General features: G+C 40.8%; 1 protein-coding gene across 5 annotated transcripts in view; it reads right to left on the bottom strand.

Moving 5' to 3' along the window:
• Positions 1 to 1,459: 1,459 nt before the first annotated feature.
• Positions 1,460 to 18,936, bottom strand: part of LPIN2 (lipin 2) — a 44,758-nt gene continuing 27,281 nt past the window's right edge. For 2 of the 5 annotated variants that reach the window (XM_086472716.1, XM_009949978.2), the window contains exons 6-20: positions 18,158 to 18,281; positions 17,189 to 17,510; positions 16,852 to 16,951; positions 15,459 to 15,646; positions 14,173 to 14,266; positions 13,734 to 13,803; positions 13,537 to 13,626; positions 12,800 to 12,882; positions 11,514 to 11,658; positions 10,532 to 10,680; positions 9,970 to 10,056; positions 8,113 to 8,265; positions 6,991 to 7,105; positions 6,191 to 6,294; positions 1,460 to 5,861 (exon numbers count right to left, since the gene is read on the bottom strand). In XM_086472716.1, the coding sequence (XP_086328842.1) occupies positions 5,717 to 5,861; positions 6,191 to 6,294; positions 6,991 to 7,105; positions 8,113 to 8,265; positions 9,970 to 10,056; positions 10,532 to 10,680; positions 11,514 to 11,658; positions 12,800 to 12,882; positions 13,537 to 13,626; positions 13,734 to 13,803; positions 14,173 to 14,266; positions 15,459 to 15,646; positions 16,852 to 16,951; positions 17,189 to 17,510; positions 18,158 to 18,281 (1,969 nt within the window). In that variant the 3' untranslated portion in view covers positions 1,460 to 5,716. Of the gene's footprint in view, positions 5,862 to 6,190; positions 6,295 to 6,990; positions 7,106 to 8,112; positions 8,762 to 9,969; positions 10,057 to 10,531; positions 10,681 to 11,513; positions 11,659 to 12,799; positions 12,883 to 13,536; positions 13,627 to 13,733; positions 13,804 to 14,172; positions 14,267 to 15,458; positions 15,647 to 16,851; positions 16,952 to 17,188; positions 17,511 to 18,157; positions 18,282 to 18,936 lie in introns of those variants that run through there. The other 3 variants (XR_015183869.1, XM_086472714.1, XM_086472715.1) reach the window with 3 other exon arrangements.

Below are 18,936 nucleotides of genomic sequence, written 5' to 3'. Positions count from 1 at the left end.
CCCTGTACACAAAAGGCATTAACACAAGTCCTCGTGCTCACGTGGCTCCACATCTGTTCTCCTCCGCCCCACGCGGCTGCCAGAGCTGTTTGGCCGGGAGGCTTCCCACCGCAGGCCAGCCTGGGGCCTGCGCCCACGCCGGCGCGGAGGAAAAACCCCGCGCGGGGTTATGGCGCTGGAGTCTTCCCGCTCCGCTCACCCCCGGGGCGAGAGCTCACCCGGCAACTGCCACAAGCAGGAGCGCACCCGAAAGGGCTTCCCAACCGAAACGGCGCAGGGCTGCCCAGGCGGCCTCCCGGGGCCCGCGGCGCGCCGACGGAGCGGCACCAGCTCCAGAAACGGTGCCCTGCTGGCACAGCGGAACGTGCCTGTTCTTGGAAACTCTGAGTCCCTTCTTTACACATCTAAGACTGTTGCTCCAAACCTCTAAAAATCAACCCACCGAAAGCAAGATGACTCCTTTAGGGCAAGATGGACACAGCAGAGACGCCGCCAGCTCAGAAATGTTTTTTGCAACAAATCCGACCATCGGGCATAGGCAGGACACGCCACCCTTCTGCTGCTTGCAGGGGCACAGCTGCTCCCTGCACACGACAAGCAAGTACTGAGACCTGGGAGCGAAGGACGGGCGGCGAAGAGCGGTGTGAGGTGCCCTGGGGGCGAAGAGAAGGGCGCAGCCTGCGAGCAGCACCCCAGGGGAAAGCCAGCAGCGTCTGCCACGGCACGGCGAGGCCAGAGCTCTGGCAGCGAGCTCCGCGCCGGGGCACGAGGAGAGCAGGCGGGCGCTGGGGCAGCAACACCAACGCCACGCGCTGCAGGAGGATCAGAAGGCACCACAACGCCACGTCACACAGGTCTATCGTACTTTCGCGCGGGACCGAAACGGCTGGATTTTCTCCAGCAGGCTGCCGGTTGGTTGCCCGTACCAACAGCAGCAAGAGACCAGGAAGAGCGAGTTTCTACCGAAAGCTTGAGGCCCCTTTTTCAAGATGGTCTTAGAATAATTGCCTCAAGTGATTTAACAACTGTCATGGAAGACAATACTCTTTGCCTTGAAAGGAAAAAGTTAACTTGGATGGAATTAGGATAAAACTCCAAATTAGGGCAGATTTACAAGAGCTCAAACTATGCAGCTGCAAGATTTTCTTCAAGGCAGCTTGTGTATTCCCAAGGCACGCATCCGTTACCTGATACTCTGCGTTATTAACGCATGTTTGCTTTTTGTTAGAGTTCTAACCCAATATTGGTCCTGGCACACAGTAAGTTAGATGACAGCAATTATTTATCAGTTGTATAAACACTCCGAAAAAAGTAAACAGTGTGAGAGAAAGCCAGGGTATCATAGCCCTTAGAAGAGCAACTTGAATTCCACGTAAAATAGGAATACAAGTTAAGTAACTCCACATTTACTGAATGAGCAATACAAGAATGGAATTCTCAAGAACGAAGCTGAGAAAAATTTTAGTTTAAGTTTGTTTATTGTGATAACATTGTTCTGAACATCAATAAACATTGCACTGAAGCGTGGGTTACTGTACCCAAGATAGTCCAGTCTTAACAAAACCCACTGTATTGGTATGATCACAGATTTGACAATTTTAAACACACTACCTTATTAGTGATTGGGTTGCTTAACAATCACGTATTCCACATCTTCAACGTAAAAATGAAACAAATCATTGAAGAGAGTTTTTCCACCCTCAAAATAAACCAACATTTTAACTTTCATCTGGAAGTAATTAACACTGTAAAAAAATCCAAAACAATTCCATTCTATTCAGCAGATTTTAACTTTGGAAACTAAAACTTCAGGCAAAAGTCACACTTTAAAGGCATCTCAAATTCATTATCTATTTTTGATGTTCCATCATGAATTTGCATTACAGTAATTTAAACAACTCTCATTCATACGACAGCATTTTTTTAGAGACTTGCATGAAATATTAACATGAAATCTCATCTCTTTTGTCTTTACCATAAGCACATTCATAGTTTGCTTTAGAATTTCCATAACAGAGTTGACACAAGTGTTAAAAACTTTTCCAGTTGAAAAAACCAAAGTTTTAGAAGGAGCATACTGGTGACAGGAAGCTAAGGCTACTCGAGCCAGGATTGCACATGCAATTGTACACTGTCAGGGGTGAGAGCCCAACCTTCTGAAGTACGAACGTGCTTGGTACAGTAAAAAAACCAAACAAAATAATTCCAGAAATGTACCACAAGTTACTGATCTTTAAATCATCATAGAAATGGGTAACGTCCGAGTCACTAACAGGTTTTGGATTGCAGTGTTCCTTATTTATTCCGACAGGCATCACGGACTCGGGCTCTGCCCCGGTTCCAGCGCTAAGAGGACCTGCATCTTCAACAACACAGTCTTCACAGGGGGGTGCGTGTGCCGACAGACACACACGCTTAGAAGTTCCTCTTTCACAGAAAGAAAGATTCAGCTTGCGCTACGTTTACACGAGTATAGCACAACTTGCTCTCAAACCTTAGTTTCAGGCCACTTCTCACAACTAAGGTAACAAAGGACAGGCTAATGCATAATTCTTATTTACCCCACTTCATATTAATATTGCAGCACAAGCCTACAGTTGGATAGGAATGAGATGTCTCTTCTGGAGTCAGTAAAGTGCCCAGCAGTCCAAATTACATCGGCACGCAATGACCACAGGTACAGTGCCCCGAATTCTGTCCCGAAACGGGGTTAACAAACAATCTGAAAAGCTTCAAATACAAGCCAGATTTAGAAAACCAAACCCAAACCCCGCCCGACTCGCATCAGAAATATTCAAGAACACTTTTACGTTTTATCAAAAAACAAGTATCGAAACTGTAGCTGTTACAGAGCAAAGGAAAAAAAAAAAAAGCAAAGTTTTTAACTAAGCAGCTTTTTGGACATCCCTATAATGCAAAACAAGAGGTTAGCAGAACGAGGAGCTGTCGACAACCACACAGCCCCCATATTCATACCAGCTGAAGTTACACACCTTTGGAGATACACCTGATACTATTTTTCCACGCTCTCATTTACTCAAGTCCCCACCTTGAAATCCACAGCTTATCTTTACGACAATCTGAAGAGAGGAATGGAACTGAAGAGAAAAAATTAACCAAGTTAAAAACAAAAAAACCCAAACAAACAAAAAAAGGCAACCAAGAAAGGTACAGACAAACCTTGGCAGGAGTCTGTCCCATTTGGAAACCCATCCCAGTTTCATGAAGTGCTTTTGTTGTTAGAAAACCGGCACAATACCAGGGCGACCAAGAACAAGTTAAGCGTGGTAAAGAAAATTTTGACATCCACAAAGGACTGTTCCAGCAGAGGCTGCTTCGCTCCCTTTATGTAAAATAGAATCTTTAGATAGAATATTTCATCTTGTAATTAAAATATTTTGTTTTGTTGGATTCTTATTTATTCATTTTAAAGTATTTAAATGACTTAAAAGCTCAAATCTTATTGATATTCAAAGCACTTGGTGATCATGAAAATTTCCATTTCTAATGAAACCTATGGAATAAAAGGTAGGAAAAAAAATACATGGAATGATGTCTGTAAGCTTCTGACGGTAAAAGAAAAAGAAAAAAGCACTAAGAGGAAAATATCCTTTTGAGTTGAGTCCCATGAAATCCACTTGAACACTGAGCAGATTGGTGACAGGACCAAGAGTTTGCTGGGACAGTCACAGGAAGTATTGTTCTGGCTGTACAACAACAAGGACGCCTTCCCATTCACTGACATGCATGCCCACCGCGACAGACCTGCGCGTGTTCCTCCCCACTCATACTCCTGCTTTGAAAGAGAGGCGCCGTGTTGATTTTGCTGCCCCCATTCTTTACTGAATGTTTTATAAACACAGGAACACACTACAGTTTTATAAGGGGGGGGGAGTAATTTCATTTATATAGCGATCTAAAACTTCCCCACCAAGCAGTTCAGCAGTTGTCCAGCATCAGCCGGGGTTACAGCAGAGCTGTGGGTTAAGCCTACGCAGCCTGATGAAGAAAACCACTCCGGGGGGGCTGTTTAAATCCTCTAACCGTGCTCTCCTGCAGGCCGAGCGAGCCGAGGCGGAAGGGCCTGCCCAGCTGCTTCGGCCAAGGGCGGCCCTGGTGCAGGCGCCGCGGCCGGCAGCCGCGCAAACGCCTTCTGACGATCCCTGCGCCTCCCCTGCTCCCACGGGAGCTGGGGCGGGGGGAGCTCGCCCGGAGCCTGGTGGAAATTCTGGAGGTTGTCCCTGGAAGGGTCTTTAATGCCTGGCCCCAGGAACTTGCTTAAGGAGTGACAGAAAAGACCATGCCCAGGACTGACGTCTGAATGACCGTAGTCCTTAGGCCTCTGGGCTGGTGGAATGAGACACACTCCCCGCAGGTTTGTCCAAAGGAGGTGAAACGCACTAACTCAACTTAAAAAGCAGAACTACCTTTGTCTTCAAGTATTTTTGGAGAGAAATAATAGCTGCTTTTACAGCTGACAAACACTAGGCTTGGAATGCAATTTTTTCACAAGGCTCTGACCTGAACCTGAGGAAGGACCAGCATGACGTGTATGAACAGCCCACAACTTTTTTTTTTTTTTCTAAAAAAAAAAAAAGAGATAGGAAAAAAAAAGGTTTTAGTCTGCTCTGCAGCATTTAACCATTCTCATACCTGGAATCTCACTATCGAGCTGCATTTCATTCCAGCTACTGAAAACCTGCAATACAGAATTCTGGAAAGACCTGCAGCAGACAATTAAAAAATTAAATACATAATTTTTTTAGTATTACAATTCCCTGAATATAATCTGTACATACGTTTTACTGGCCTACACAGCATACACACACAAATGCATCATCTCTGTGCTGAAAAAGGAAATAAGAATGCCAGCTCCCCGACGCTTACAGAAATGTTCAAGATTTTTTCTTGATAGAAATTCAACACGACATAGTGCAGCCCGAAAACAACAAAAGCCATACAAGTATCTGAAGACAACTTTTGTTTTTAACAAGCTCATGGAATAGTTCAAACATTGCATGTGAAAAAAAGTAATAAGCAGCGTTAGTTTGAGTGTGAATTGTACAAGCAGAGCCTTGTACATGTGACAAAAGGCATATTTACATTTAAAGAGGAATTTTATGTCTTCAGAGTCTGTCAGGCTAGTAACATCTACACATTTTCTGTATTTTAGCTGAGAAAGAGCACACTGGTCTTAGGTTCTGGCTCCTTTCAAAAATGGCCTAGTTGTCCATCTGAACATTAGACCACGTTTTTCATTAATAGGTCTGACATTCTATTTGGCAGTTTCCATACACTTTTTGGCTTCATTTTAGAAAATACACTATTAAGACTAATTAAAAAACAAAAAAAATCCGTTTACAATAAGGTCTGTACTGATGAAAATGCAAAGCAGAGTTCACCTCAGCATTTAGTTACCCTGAAGCACTTGGGTACCATGGCCATCAATGACAGGCCAATCTCAAGTGCCTGACGACAGGTATATAAAGACGAGCAATAAAGAAATAAACGAACAAAAACCCAAACTCCACACACAAAATAACAGACAGTAGCTTTGCATTTTCTTTGTTTTAAACCAACGGAGTTAAAGTGATTTCTTTAGTAAGACTTACGGTACCAGTATATAAATTAGCATCTTTGTTAAGAAAGTTCTTCACATTTAAACTGATGTTGAGTAGCTGAATATGAAATTCCGTCTCCAGGTGAGAAGCATTTTTCAGGCCAGGTCATCCATGTTAAGGTCAGGAAGAGGCTCTCTCCAGTAGCAAAAGGAGCTGAATTCTGGGCACGGAAATGCAGAACTCTGTTCCTTATTGAGCAACGGGAACACGTGTTCCACAAGCTCACTTAGTCTGTAATACCTGTATTAAAAAAGGAGAAAGACCATTATTTAACAGTCTAGTCACTGTTCAGCTGTAGCCAAAAAGCAGCTTTATAGTCATCTGGACCAGAAGGCTATGGTCAAATAAGGCACCGCTACTGCAGAAGCTATTTTCAATTTTGTTTTGCCAGTCTACATTTTTTTTTGGAAAAGTATCAGTCAAGTATCCAAAGCTGTAGGGCTCTGGCAAGTAAGATTTTCATGTGTTGTATGTAATAAAATATCCAACTGTCATGGTCACAAACGCCATTATTTTGTAGTGTCGTTCCTAAGCATTTCCTTTAGCTGAAATAACAAAAATGATCTTACGAAGATTTGTTTCCCTTAGTCCGTTCTTGGATCAGTTCCCCCTTTGGATTCACAGTAAAGATTCTGCAGTCTGGAACCCCCACTTGCATGTAGGCATACACATCCTGCAAAAAGCATGAACACAAGCACATGCTTCAACATCTCCTTATCGAATGTGACCTAAGCACCATTTCTTGAAGGCATGAGAAAAGCTGATCCAAAAAGGGTACACTAAAACTGCCTAAACAACAGCCAAAAAACAAACCACCCCCCGCCCCCCCAAACATACACACCCCGTAACGAAACACTCCCTGTCGTCTCCCCCCCCCCCAAATGCTTAATTCCTGGGCCCAAGCCTGGGACTACAAACACACACCAAATCTCTAGCACACAATCCCATTCCTTGTGACAACATTCCTCTTAGGACAGCCTGTCTTTCTAGCTCAGTTCCGACAGCATTGAGCTGCAAGGAAAATACAGGAACATATGACAGGAAAAAGGATTCAAGACTGAGGAGCACTGAATTAGTCCCCTTCGGTTATAAAGCTGTCAAAAATGCTGAAAAAGGATACGGAAAATTGGCACATACTTAATAAAACCCTGAGAATACTAACACATCTCTGTGATCTTTCTCATATAAGCAGTTCTAGCAGCTTTTATTTAAGGTATCTGCATGTGGGTTTTCTTGACCAAACCCACGAAAGCATCAGTGTCCCATTTCCTTATTCAGATTTCAGCAGACAAACAAGAAAAGCCTATTTCTTTTGCTTCCTAAGTACTTCATGCATTTTGACCCTTCAGTTAGAAAGGGGCAGACTTACATTGGGCCTGTTTCCAAAAGCAGCATAGAAAGGCTGTTTACTGGGAGCAAACAAATTCTTGATATCATTCAAACATTCGATTTTGAACTTTTCAGGCTTCTTTTCTATTACTTCCCTAAAACAGAATTTCAACAGTCAAATTCTAAATCATTATTTGATAGAGGGTATCCTCCTTCCCCCATTTATCTGATATTCATATTCTCATTGTTTCCTTTTGCCTGTGTTGGTATAGATATTGGTCAGCAGTTTTCCAAGAATGATACAAGAGCCAATAAAACATTCGCTGTTTTCCAATATCCATAGTAAAGTGAACAACCTGCGCGTAGGCTAAGTGAATGGATGAAATCCCCAGCTGTAAATGTGGTTTGTGAACTGCTTTCATTGTAGCTGAGCATCTGAATCGGTGCACGTGGGCTCGTTACAGCTCTGGTCTCTGACAAAAGGGTGTGGAAGGCCCGTCAGGGACCTTAATGGAAGCTGCTGTCATTGCTAGCCATGAATCGGCTGTTTTTACTAAAAACCAAGCAATAACCAGAAAGACTTTTCCACCAGCAGCTCTCTTCATCAAGAACAGGGAGGCTATGGCTGGTTCAAAAGATCAACCAAGCTGAACAACAGCTAAACTCCATACTGCTCCTTAAGCAGTCGTACACGGAGCCCTCCCAATTTTGCAAGACCATTTACTGGGACATCTATTCCCCAGCGTGTGTGTGTGTGTGTGTGTGTGTGTGTGTGTGTCCGTCCCCATCTTGTTTAGTAGCCCTGCACTACAATCCTTGCAGCTGTACTTGAAAAGCCAAAAGCGTACTCATAGAAACAGAACCTAACAGTAACGTCATGGACTAGAGGAACAAAGGAAAGGGAAAATGAGCTGCTCTACGACCGGTATTTTGTGGTTTGTAGCCAATTCTAACACGCCCACGCAAACAGAAGTATACTACTACACGTGGAATTCAGACAGCTCACAAGTGATCGCTAGAGGGACATCAAGTCTCAGCAGCAAATCTAGCACCGAGGGGAACGTTTCACCGCAGCTGGAATGGGCAGCATGCCAAAGCTTTTTAATCTGCTGCTTTCTCTGGGATGGGGCGGGAGTGGATGTATGAAACCCCACATGCCTACCTGTGCAAGGCAGAAAACAAACTGCTGGGGGACAACATGAGAGGGCCCCTGGGGAGAATTGTTCCTTTGTCATTCACCCAGTGCAGGTATCCTCTGGTCATATCTGCCATCCCAATGGCACGGGCGGAACAGTACAGAAACTTGTACCCATTTCTAGAAGAGAATTATCAACTTAGTTCATATTCCCGCCGAAGAGTTCCTTTGCAAACAGAAGCACACAGTAATAGCGACGTCCAGAGGCCCCAGTTCAGGCATCGACTCGCTGCAGCGCTCTGCACGCGCACAAGGAAAAGACTGTTCCACTGTTAAAAACTCTGCAAGGCACATGACAGTTTAAATACATGACTCAAAACTGAGAAACAGGAGTGCAAGAAGAACAGGGGTGGCAATACTCAGATTACCCAATCAGACGGACTAGACTGTGTTTAACTAAGTGCCACGCTGGTTTTATCCAGCTTCTTTCAGCCCAGCTGTAGGACAGCAATCACGTAAACTATCTGCATGCCATAATACTGGGTGCCAGATCTCCTGTCGTTGTGGTTGGAGTTTTTTCAGGTTGTTGGCAGAATTCGCAGCGCAGAGGGACGGATGGATAACAAGAAGCATTCATCACGAACCTCAATTTCTCCTGCAGACTTTGTAGGTCCATCTGTTACACAGATTCGTACACGGTTACTGCATGCACAAAAGGCTTGAGTGTTTACGTGCATTTTCAAAGACTTGATTCAATTTGGCAAATAATTCCCAAACTACTCTTCTATTATGCACTGAATACAAAAAAGGTTCAGGTTATCTGCCACGGATTGCAAGGGGCCACAAACAAAATGTAGCCACAGAAGAAAGGCCACAGGAATGAAGGTCAACAATAGATTCTGAGATGCCAAATGTTTTTGGGGAAAGAAAGATTACTAAACTTAAAAACAAAGGTAAAAGGTTATTATTTCAAGTGGATCATGAAGTGTTTAACAGCTGACCACCCCGCGATCCTCCTCAGTAGCAAGTATTGTTTCTGGCATCACTGCATTTCTGAAAAAAAGTTTGCTAAGCAAAGGACCAAATCTGAAAGGGGAGGAAAGATGTAGGTTCATTCTGCCCTAAGTTACTGGACATAAATACTGCAGGGCCGTACACCGAACCCTCACCACTGCTGCAAGGGGGAAGGCACGTGGGCGGCCTCGGCAGGTTCTTGCAGATCCCAGGGTGAGCACGTTCAGCTGACTGACGCAGAGAGGGAAACTGCTGGTTTGCTGAATTACTTTTGTACTGTTTTACTGAACTGCATCGGCTTGCATCAGAAGCACAACAAAGTGACAGAAAACTTGAGCCAGGCCACCAACCTTCCCTTTGTGGCAGCGGCAAGTTGTTAATTAGGCTCGTTTCAGAATATGAAGTCTATCCGAAGGAGTGTTCACTTACGTTTGGTAGGAAACACATTAAAACACAAAAATATTTATGCACTGAAAGGACACAATTTAGGTTTCAATTTACACTGTACCATGTTTGTAATAGACTTTGTGATCAACCTGAGCTGGTGGAAGCAGACATACGCACGGCTGTTGGAGAAATTATTGCTATTATGGTTCTCTTTTGTCATCACAATGATATTACATACAGGTTTTAAGAACTAAAATGCAGAATCTAACATTTGAGGAGGAAATGGTGGCTTCCATTCCTGTAGAAGTACACATCTGGGGAAAGAACTTGGTTGTGTTTGTCAACGACAGAAGTAGCTCACTTCCCAACATTTAGATCAACAAATTGTAATAAACTGCATAATTATTAACAACAATCCAATTACCTGCCTAGTAACTTCAAAATTCCAGAAAACCCTAATTGCTTCACAGATTATATACTCACTCATTTATGGAATGATAGAGTTTTGCAATGCCCTGATGAGTCCAATCCTTGCCAAGCTGAGGGAGTATGTGTCCTAAAGCATCGGACCTAAAAGCAAAATCAGAGATGGCCGATACTAAGTAAATGAGTTTTGTTAAAGACAGACACTAACGAATATACAATTTATCAATTTATAATGAGTATTTACAGAAATATCTCTGCAGAAGGTCCTAACGATTTCAAGAGTATTAGTAACTACTGCAGACAGAGCAATTATTGGGGCTGAACCAGCACAAGTCAGTCTCCAAGTTCACCTATGGCTGCTGAACCTGGAGAAGTCAAACTGAAAGGGCAATAGTCACACAGTAAACGTGACCACCTTCGCATTAGTCTTTTAAAAGACTTTTTCTGGTTTGCTGTAAATGCAAGTACAAATTAAAATCAAAGCAACAAGGTTTTTTTCATGACTGTTAATGAACATTCTTTAATAGTTTTCTTAAATCAAGTTTCTTTATCTTATTTTGAAAAGCAAGATTAAAAAAAAAAAACAAACAAAGGAAAGAAAAAAGCCAATGATACTTACTTGGTTATTGTTCCATCAATGTCTGATATGATGATTTTATCATTCCAGTTCCAGAGATATATTGTTCCTGCACAACGGCAAGTCCCTTGATACTGGGTTGTAATACTAAATACGACATCATTAGGGCCATCTCTGAGCTTCAACTTTGCCTTTAGAATAAATAAAAATAATTGAAAATTTAAGTTGCCCTCACTTTAAAATTTTTAAATCATAAATGAGCTACAGAAAATGGCTCATCTACACTTCCTCATCTATTTTGATTAACCGATCAAGAAGCAAACCACGGTTTCACACCAGCACAGTTCTGCTGGCGAGGTCTGTTTTGCAGCCTGGGCACGTGTCTCTGTCCGCAGCTCCTGTACCTGCTTACAGCAGCAGGGATTTCACTCTCTGCTACTTCAGTTCTCGCTATCACCGTAACTTACAGCACTCGCAAACAGAACTCCCAGTTTGCTATAGTACGCAACAGTATTTTCTACTCAGTGGATTCTTTCCTCAAAAGTCTTCCACGATGAAGATCAGACATTTAGGGAGCAGCAGAACTGACCTGTAAGTTAGACTGCAGCGAACAAACTGCATACCGATTTCAACGTACATTATTAGGCTGTTCAGATCCCAGGACATCCAAACTGCAGAAGCCAACAATGTCACTTTTTTGGCAACATCTTAACATAGAAGTTTGCTTATAGAACTTTCTAAGACATTATTATTTTTAAATCCAAACACAGATTCTTAAAAAACACAACAGAAAAAAAACTAATCAAAATTCCCTGCAGCTGCCCACAGGAGCACAGGAAAATATTTTAAATTTCTTTCTAAATTTTACACTTCCCCACTCCTTCGTTCTACTGCTAAAAAAGTAACCCAAAGATAATTTTTAACTTTGTGAAATGTACTTACATGTCGCTTCTAAAAAGTAAAATAAGTCCAACTCTTAGAACCAGGGTGGAATTATACAGGACAAGAAAGCCATGCCACTTACTATTTGGTCTGAAGACAGTCTAAGTGACTTCTTGTAAGATGTAATGTTCCCATGGGTTGGATGCTCTGCTGGGGCAGAATCTATTTTCAGGGATTCCTTCAACTCCTGTGATGCTTCATCACTAGAAGAATCATCTTCTGGAGGTCTAACATGACATTAACCAGAATAAATGTAAGCTACAGAAAATCCTTATTTAATGGTGTAAGATTCTTACGCAAGAGTAATTTCTGCCTATGTGGAGGATTTGCTACCAGCCTCAGCGCAGATTAACAAAGTCCACGGTCTAGAGAACGCCCAGATAAAGCTAGTGTATGCCAACAAGCAAGTAAGGCTAGTGTTGGTGGAGCTCTAAACATTACTATTACTAGCTGGCTCCACGCACGATGGGTTTAGTAAAGACACAGTGTCAAGTGGTCACTAATAGTGTGTTGATGAATGAGGCGAACGGCAGATGAAAAGGGATACTGAACGAGCAACAGTGGTTTGGTTTTAAAAAAGCCGCCACAGTTACTATTTAATTTAAACCGTGGATGGTAAGTTAGTGGAGTAGCTCACCTTTTAAGGTTATTCAGACTTATTTTTCTGCTAATTAGAGATTTCAAGATTAAAAGCAGCATTTAATTTCTCTGAAGTATTCAATCACAATATATTTAGTTTTTTAAATCTATAAGACACCAACAACACTTACAAGTACCTTCATAAAATCATGGGATAATATGAACACGCATTGTAAGTTACCTAGACTGGGACAGTTTTGCACTAAATACTGCTAGTTTTCGACCACAATCTTGGGCAACTTGTGCACTGTAATTAATACTATTTTATTGTTTCAATTATTTAATGTTACAAAAAATTGCACATGGTTTAAGTTATTCATACAAAAATAATCTTTTACAAAAAAACCCCAACCAACCAACCAAAAAAACCAAACCAAAATCCCCCTCTCCCCCAAACAATAGCTCAGAAACAATACCACTATATTTAGAGAGTAGTGGACCATTGCTAAAGGTTACCATATATGCCTTTGTTCTGTCAGTTATGGTGCTATTTAAGAAGTAAACACAATAGGATCTAGGAAAGAACTGTAGTGTATTCGCAGTTCCTACAACGTTTGCTGCCACATTATTTTGCTGAATTGTTTGCTAAACACATCTGGTTCCTCTTTGGTAGCTTAGAGGAAAATGTTTCTTCCCACAGTAAATTCCTACTGAATTCTTCATTAAAAAAAAAAAAAAAAAAAAAAGACACTATTCAGTCCACAAAAGAGTCTTCAGACAGGAACACACCTACTGTTAACTTGCTCTTTTATAGTTGCTGGCAGTTCGTTTGCTCTTTGCGTCTCAGTCTTTCCCTCTTTTGCCTCTGGTATCTAAAGCAACATGATAACAAAAAAACCACTGACATTTTAAACATTTTTAACTGATCCAAGTGAATTCACAGTTCACACTTGGGCAAACAGCTATCAATATAGTACATAAACTAACCTCTGCACACCAGAAGTTGAGAACTGCTAGTTTAACGTGATGAATTTAGCATTAAAGGAGCTCTCAGCCTCTAAGCTTATAAAATTAACTTGGGGAGGGGGGTCAGGGAAGCAAATTTAAGGCACATACTCAAGGTTTAGAAAGCTTAATTTAGTCTAAAACGGGGTGTCTCAGCATAACATCTATTATGCAGCACAGCACCTACTTGTTTGTTTGTGTACACGTTCCTAAAACATACTGCAGTGACTGAAGAGTAGCTCTGACCACTGCTTACAGCTCAGAAGAAAGAATTTTAAGAATAGTGTGCAACAGCTGAATACAATAAATTTTGTTGAAGCAACTAGTAACAGCAAATGAAGATGTGGTATTTAAGACTAAATACACAGAAGCAGCTACAGCTACTGCAACAGCTGTAACTCTGCTGGCAGTCAGTGACACAGAGCTATAGGAGCAGCGTTCTCAGACACTGCTGACAAATCACAAGTTTTTCATCTTTTAACAGCTACAGAAAGAAAAAAAAATCCAAACAGGTCTGTTACCTGTTTAGTCATGCCTTCTCTCTTGCGCCAGAACCACCACCTTCCAGACTTCTTTGGCATCTTCTCTTTGACCCAAGACTCAACAGTAGCCTGAAAAATTAGGCATCTTTTAAATTTGTATAAAAAAACCAAATGAAGAGATACTCATGTGTTACTACATACAAAATCATCAAAAAAGTATACATATATCTATTTACCTTAGGCAAACTCTTCTGAAACACCTGCAAACTCAGAATCATTGGAGCGGCCAAGGCCCAGTTATAATACCTGTTTTAAAACATGTTATTGATAAGATATTACAAAACCTGGCTAGAGGTCAATAAATATCAGTGTGCAAACTGCTCTTTTGTTGATGAAAATACATGTTTGCTGACAACAACTAATATTAAAGTTTTCTGCACACAGAGTTATCTTAATATATACAATTCAATGTCAGTGGCAACTGCTGAAAAGAGATCTCACTTCAGTTAAAGCTAAATTTAATGCAAATTTCAGTTCAACAATCGTTCTCTTTGAGACCAAGAAACAGATCCATGAAAAACACAAAACGCAATGGAAGCTGAGAAATGCACTCACTTTAAAGGGTAGATTTAAGAAGAAATCTTCTATGACCTAATTACATGATAGAGAATTTACCTGTTATAAATCCTTATTACCAAATTTGGATTGTCTATGAGTCCAGGGTTTTCAGCAAATTCATGATAGGTAATAATATGTTCCATGAATTTTTCTGCAATAGAAGTAGATTTTAATTAACAACAAGAATATAAAATCCCAAGATGTCTGATTAGTTTGTATCTAGGAAAATGCTTTCTGTCATTTCAGAGTCTTTGCTGATCTTGCAACATCACTCAAGATATGCTAACATGGCCTACCTGTCAAGAGACTTGTGACGGCCCCCTATGTAACGGGGAAAGCCTCGTACCACTTCAACAGTCACAGTCATGGGAATTAAGAAATTAGAAGAGGGTGGATAAGGAGGAGGCAGGAATTAATTCAGTTTGCAGGCTGGAAACAGAGTCATGCTTGTCTAAGCAACTTTTCTTTAAAAATGGTTATGGCAGGTGAGGGGCCTACAAACTGCACTAAACGGGGAGCGGGAAGGACGTCGTCTGCTTTTCAGTTTGTTTAATCACTGACACTAATAGCGTTTTCACGACTAGTGACTACACAAGTTTGCAGAAATTCACGACTTAGTTTAAGACCCCTGCAAGGCAGACATAATTTTTTCAAATCAAATCCAACATTACTACCACGTTGCCAAGACAGCCGTCCTGAGTCTTTATTAATAAGCGTTTAAATTTCACTTGATGCATTAGAGACTGGATGACCATTAGAAAAGTAATACTAAAATCGTTTCAGTACATGTTCATTAAGATTATGTGCTCCCAGAAGCTCCCTCAAAAATGCATGCAACTTAATTTTAATATTGAACAACAGCATTAAGAGAGAAGAATCTAAATAACCTAAAAATTAACAAACAATTAGTGCAGGAAAAGTAAAGCAGGAGAAAAGTCAATGTCAATAGTCAAAGTTTTTTCATTGCTAAAAAAAAAAAAAGAAAAAAAAGAAGAAAAATTAGCAGGCAATTGGAAAGAATATGAATTGTGAATGTTAGTATAGAACCAAGGAAGTAACTGCAGCCCGAAACAAGAGTGGTTGGTCAGATACACAATATGTAGCGCAAATAAGGAGACAGAAAGCTTCTCATAACATCAAGTGCTCTTGATTAATTTGAGGTTAAATTCTGCTTGGCAAATGCTTGAGAATTGCAGAAAATGAAAGACTATCCATTCCTTCCTCTCAACATGAGCATAATAATGAGCCAAAGCTTTGCAAGGTGGAAATCCGAGCATTCCAGTCACTTCATTTGTTTAGCTGACTGAGCTTTATCACTGTTTATGTTTTAGCCTTTCACATACCTTTAGAAATCTCCCCATTTTCATTGAGACCTCCACAAAGGGAAAGCGTAACATCAGGCAAGTCCATAGCAGAATCAGACATGCACTCCGTACCACTATCAGCAGCAGCACTTCCTACTGACTGGGGGGACTGGGAACCAGAAAGGGTATCTGACTCTGTCCACTGCCTGAAGCCTGGATCAGAATCACTACAGAAAGAAAGTCCACATTTTCCGTAAGTATTTCATTTGCAAAAAAAAAAAAAAAAAAAAAAAAGTATACGTTTTAGGTTACAGAACACACTATAGGATTACCCAAAAAAACCCCCAAAAAACCAAAAAAACCACTTCCTGTTGTATTTCTTTTAAGTACTACATCATTTTACAATGTCAATTTAAAATCAACCAAACAAAAAACCAGACACACACACCCCCAACCCTTCATAATACTGGCAAATTGACAGTTTCCAGTTCTCCTAACATTTACCTAAATTAGGAAATAATTACATTTCTCCTGCCTGAAACACAATTCAACTTAAATGAGGAAAAGATCCTCTACATTCTATTTTTTCAGCACAATACTATGCTCCTCAATCTTTACAGAAAGCTGTAGACTAAGAATAAAAGGAAAAAGGACATTGCCTGATGTTTTTAGAACACTGCGTGTTTGGAACAAGTACAGTAGAAAATAAAATGGCCTTTTAAATAAAAAGTATTGCATTGTTATCTCAGGTTAAGAGTTAATAGTTTGATGCCAAGTAACGTAATCAGTAAGTACTGCAAAGTTTACCATTTTAGTTTTAACAAAAACCAACAGACACTTCTTCCTTATTGAGCTGTAATTTTGCTAGGTCTTCCTAGACAGCTATTCTTTTGGAAAGTATTTTAGGAGTATAAAATGCTTTGCTTTCATAAAAACAAACAAACAAAACCCCCAAGAAATAGGAGTGAATTCTGAGCCTGAGCTACCTTGCATGAAGGGGGATCTTTTGTTGGTCGTTTTTGATATTAAAAGAAAAAGCTGGGAGGGATGTACAGGTTATGCAAAAAACCCAAACTGCTGCGTGCTTACCTAGAGCTAGCAACAGAGCAACACAGAGTGCTGCTGCAAAAGGAGTGTGCAGCTTAAACTTCGGCACACCCCCCCACCCCCATATCTGCAGAACATACAGGTTCCACAAAGATGAAAACTTTCAGCAATGACCTCCCATGGGATCTTTCAACGTGTTTCTTGGCAAACCAAAACAGATTTTCACAATGACAGCAGTACCCACTGCTCCACAAAAGCCTAGAAACCTGGAGTCCAATTCTTTTTATCAGAACTGGCGCACAAACCCCTAAATTATACATGTAATAACTCACACAGTGCAACTGCAGTATAACCCTAGATCCACGGAACCTTAATTCAGAATTACCTTTTGGGAAAGTAGAGGGCTGCAACTTCAGGTTCCAAAGCCTTTAGGTCCTCCAAGTAAATACCGTCAGGCCCCTGGTGGTGACTTCGCTTGTGCACCCCTGTTAATTTTAACATGATTACTAAGATAAAGTTATCCAAACACCCTAAATACAAACATAATTGTGGAAGATTTGCAGTTACTTGTAGCATTTATAAACCCGAGAGTTTCATCATAGTTTTAGTCAGACAAGACTTTAAATACGAGAAACTGAAAAGGCACATTTATACTTTTTCCACTATGGCCTCAAATTTGGTAGATCACACTGAAACAAAGAACCGACAGCTTTATTATATACCTTTCTTTTTTGAAGGAGAGTCTATTTTTGCTGTTGGCTTTGCTTCGGGTAAAGGGTCCGCCAACAGTCTGGAATGATGATCAGCATCTAATGGCAACGGATCCTGCGGTTCTATAATTGCAGAAGCAAGAGAATCTTTAACATCCATCTGCTTAAGCAGAGGATGAGTTCTTGGCTCAGGTTTCAGTACGGTACAGACAGAATCTTTCACATCATCATCATCTTCAACTTCATCAGAGCTGAGGATGACCCTAAAATGAGTCTTCTCTGATGGAGTAATGGTAGCTGTTCTGGGATGTTCCAATTTCTCTTTCTTGCTTATCTGAAAAACAAAACTCTAGTCAATCCTTTCACTTCACATATGTGTTTTATTCTGGTCTAAACATTAAACTTGTATTCGTGGTACAGTTCCTGGTCACAAGTAAACCGGGTAAGAATTCAAACGTATTTTAGCAACATAGAACATGTCCCACCTGATTAGCAAAGTTCCCTGCAACAGAAGCTTCACACTAGCTAATTTGCAAGTTCAGCAAAGAATCTGACATAGAGGGAGTTCTGACTTGACCAAACCATGGCAAGAAAAAAACATAAATGTGGACATACTGGGGTTCTGTCACCAGCTCTGCTGTTAGATACCAAATTTACTCTGTCAAGGCTACAATTTCTCTGGAATGAACTAGAACTTAGCCTAAAATAAAGGAAATTAACTTCTAGAGTTGCTTTCTTCAACTTCTAACTAAAAATTCAAACATTTCAGATTTTTACTGCTAAGTTTTCTGGAATTACTTTGCCGACCAGTTTTCAAACTCAACAAATTCAACTATCTGCCAGCCACAAGGGGGTGCTACATTCCTATTCCAGCTGAATGATCCTGCAGGACCAGCAGCAGATTTCCAATCCTGCTTTAGGACACAACTTCAGATATGCCAAAACTCAGTTCACAAAGTTAGAGACAATAAATAAATTTACCTTGGTTGATTCTGGGAATCCTCCCCACGTCCATTCCATGTGAGATTCAGATCTGAGCAAGCTCTCAGCAGGTTTAACTTCTAGTTCTGAATCACTTTTAGGGCAGACTGTCTCAGAGAAAGGGCTAGCAAATCAATAAGAACAAACAAAAAAAAAAAAAGCAAGCTACAGTATTTAAAATGCATTTGTTGTGCAGCTACTGTTGGTAGAGTTTTCTACAGCTTAACAGAGCTTCAATTATTCGGCAACATGGCAAGAAGCCCAGCAGGGTTTTCAGACAGTGAGAAATTAGGTTAAAACCAAAATCACATTAAAGGACTTACATAGTGATCACCCTAAACAGATTCCTCCACTGTATCTGCAGTATAGGTGTAGCTCTCCCCTCAGCCCATGTTCCATTTTTCAAACAAAACAGAACAAACAAACAAAGTTTTAACTAAAAATAAGACCAAAAATTAGCTTTAAGTTCCTTTTATCTGTAAAAACATAGCATTTAAGGTTGCTATGCCAAGACTCAAGTAATAGAAGTCCTGCAAACCTAACTCACAACTGCACCAAACAAAACCAATTCCCGATGCAGGGAAAACAACATTAACGTGGTAACTTAGGAGAGGGACGGGAGATTACTTGAAAACTTCCTTCAGTTGTGTTTGGACTACAGGACTTTTTAAAGTTCCATCCTATTTTTGCTACAGTGGTTATTATCCTTAAATTAGAACAGACATCTGAAATTTACTTTAGCCAAGACTACTTTTAAGCCAGAAGAACTCACTCTACAA

This window comes from Leptosomus discolor, chromosome 13 (genome assembly GCF_034619465.1).
Source record: "Leptosomus discolor isolate bLepDis1 chromosome 13, bLepDis1.hap2, whole genome shotgun sequence".
Taxonomy (NCBI): Eukaryota; Metazoa; Chordata; class Aves; order Leptosomiformes; family Leptosomidae; genus Leptosomus; species Leptosomus discolor.
Note: the sequence above shows the minus strand (reverse complement) of the source record. Positions and strands in the feature narration are given on the sequence as shown.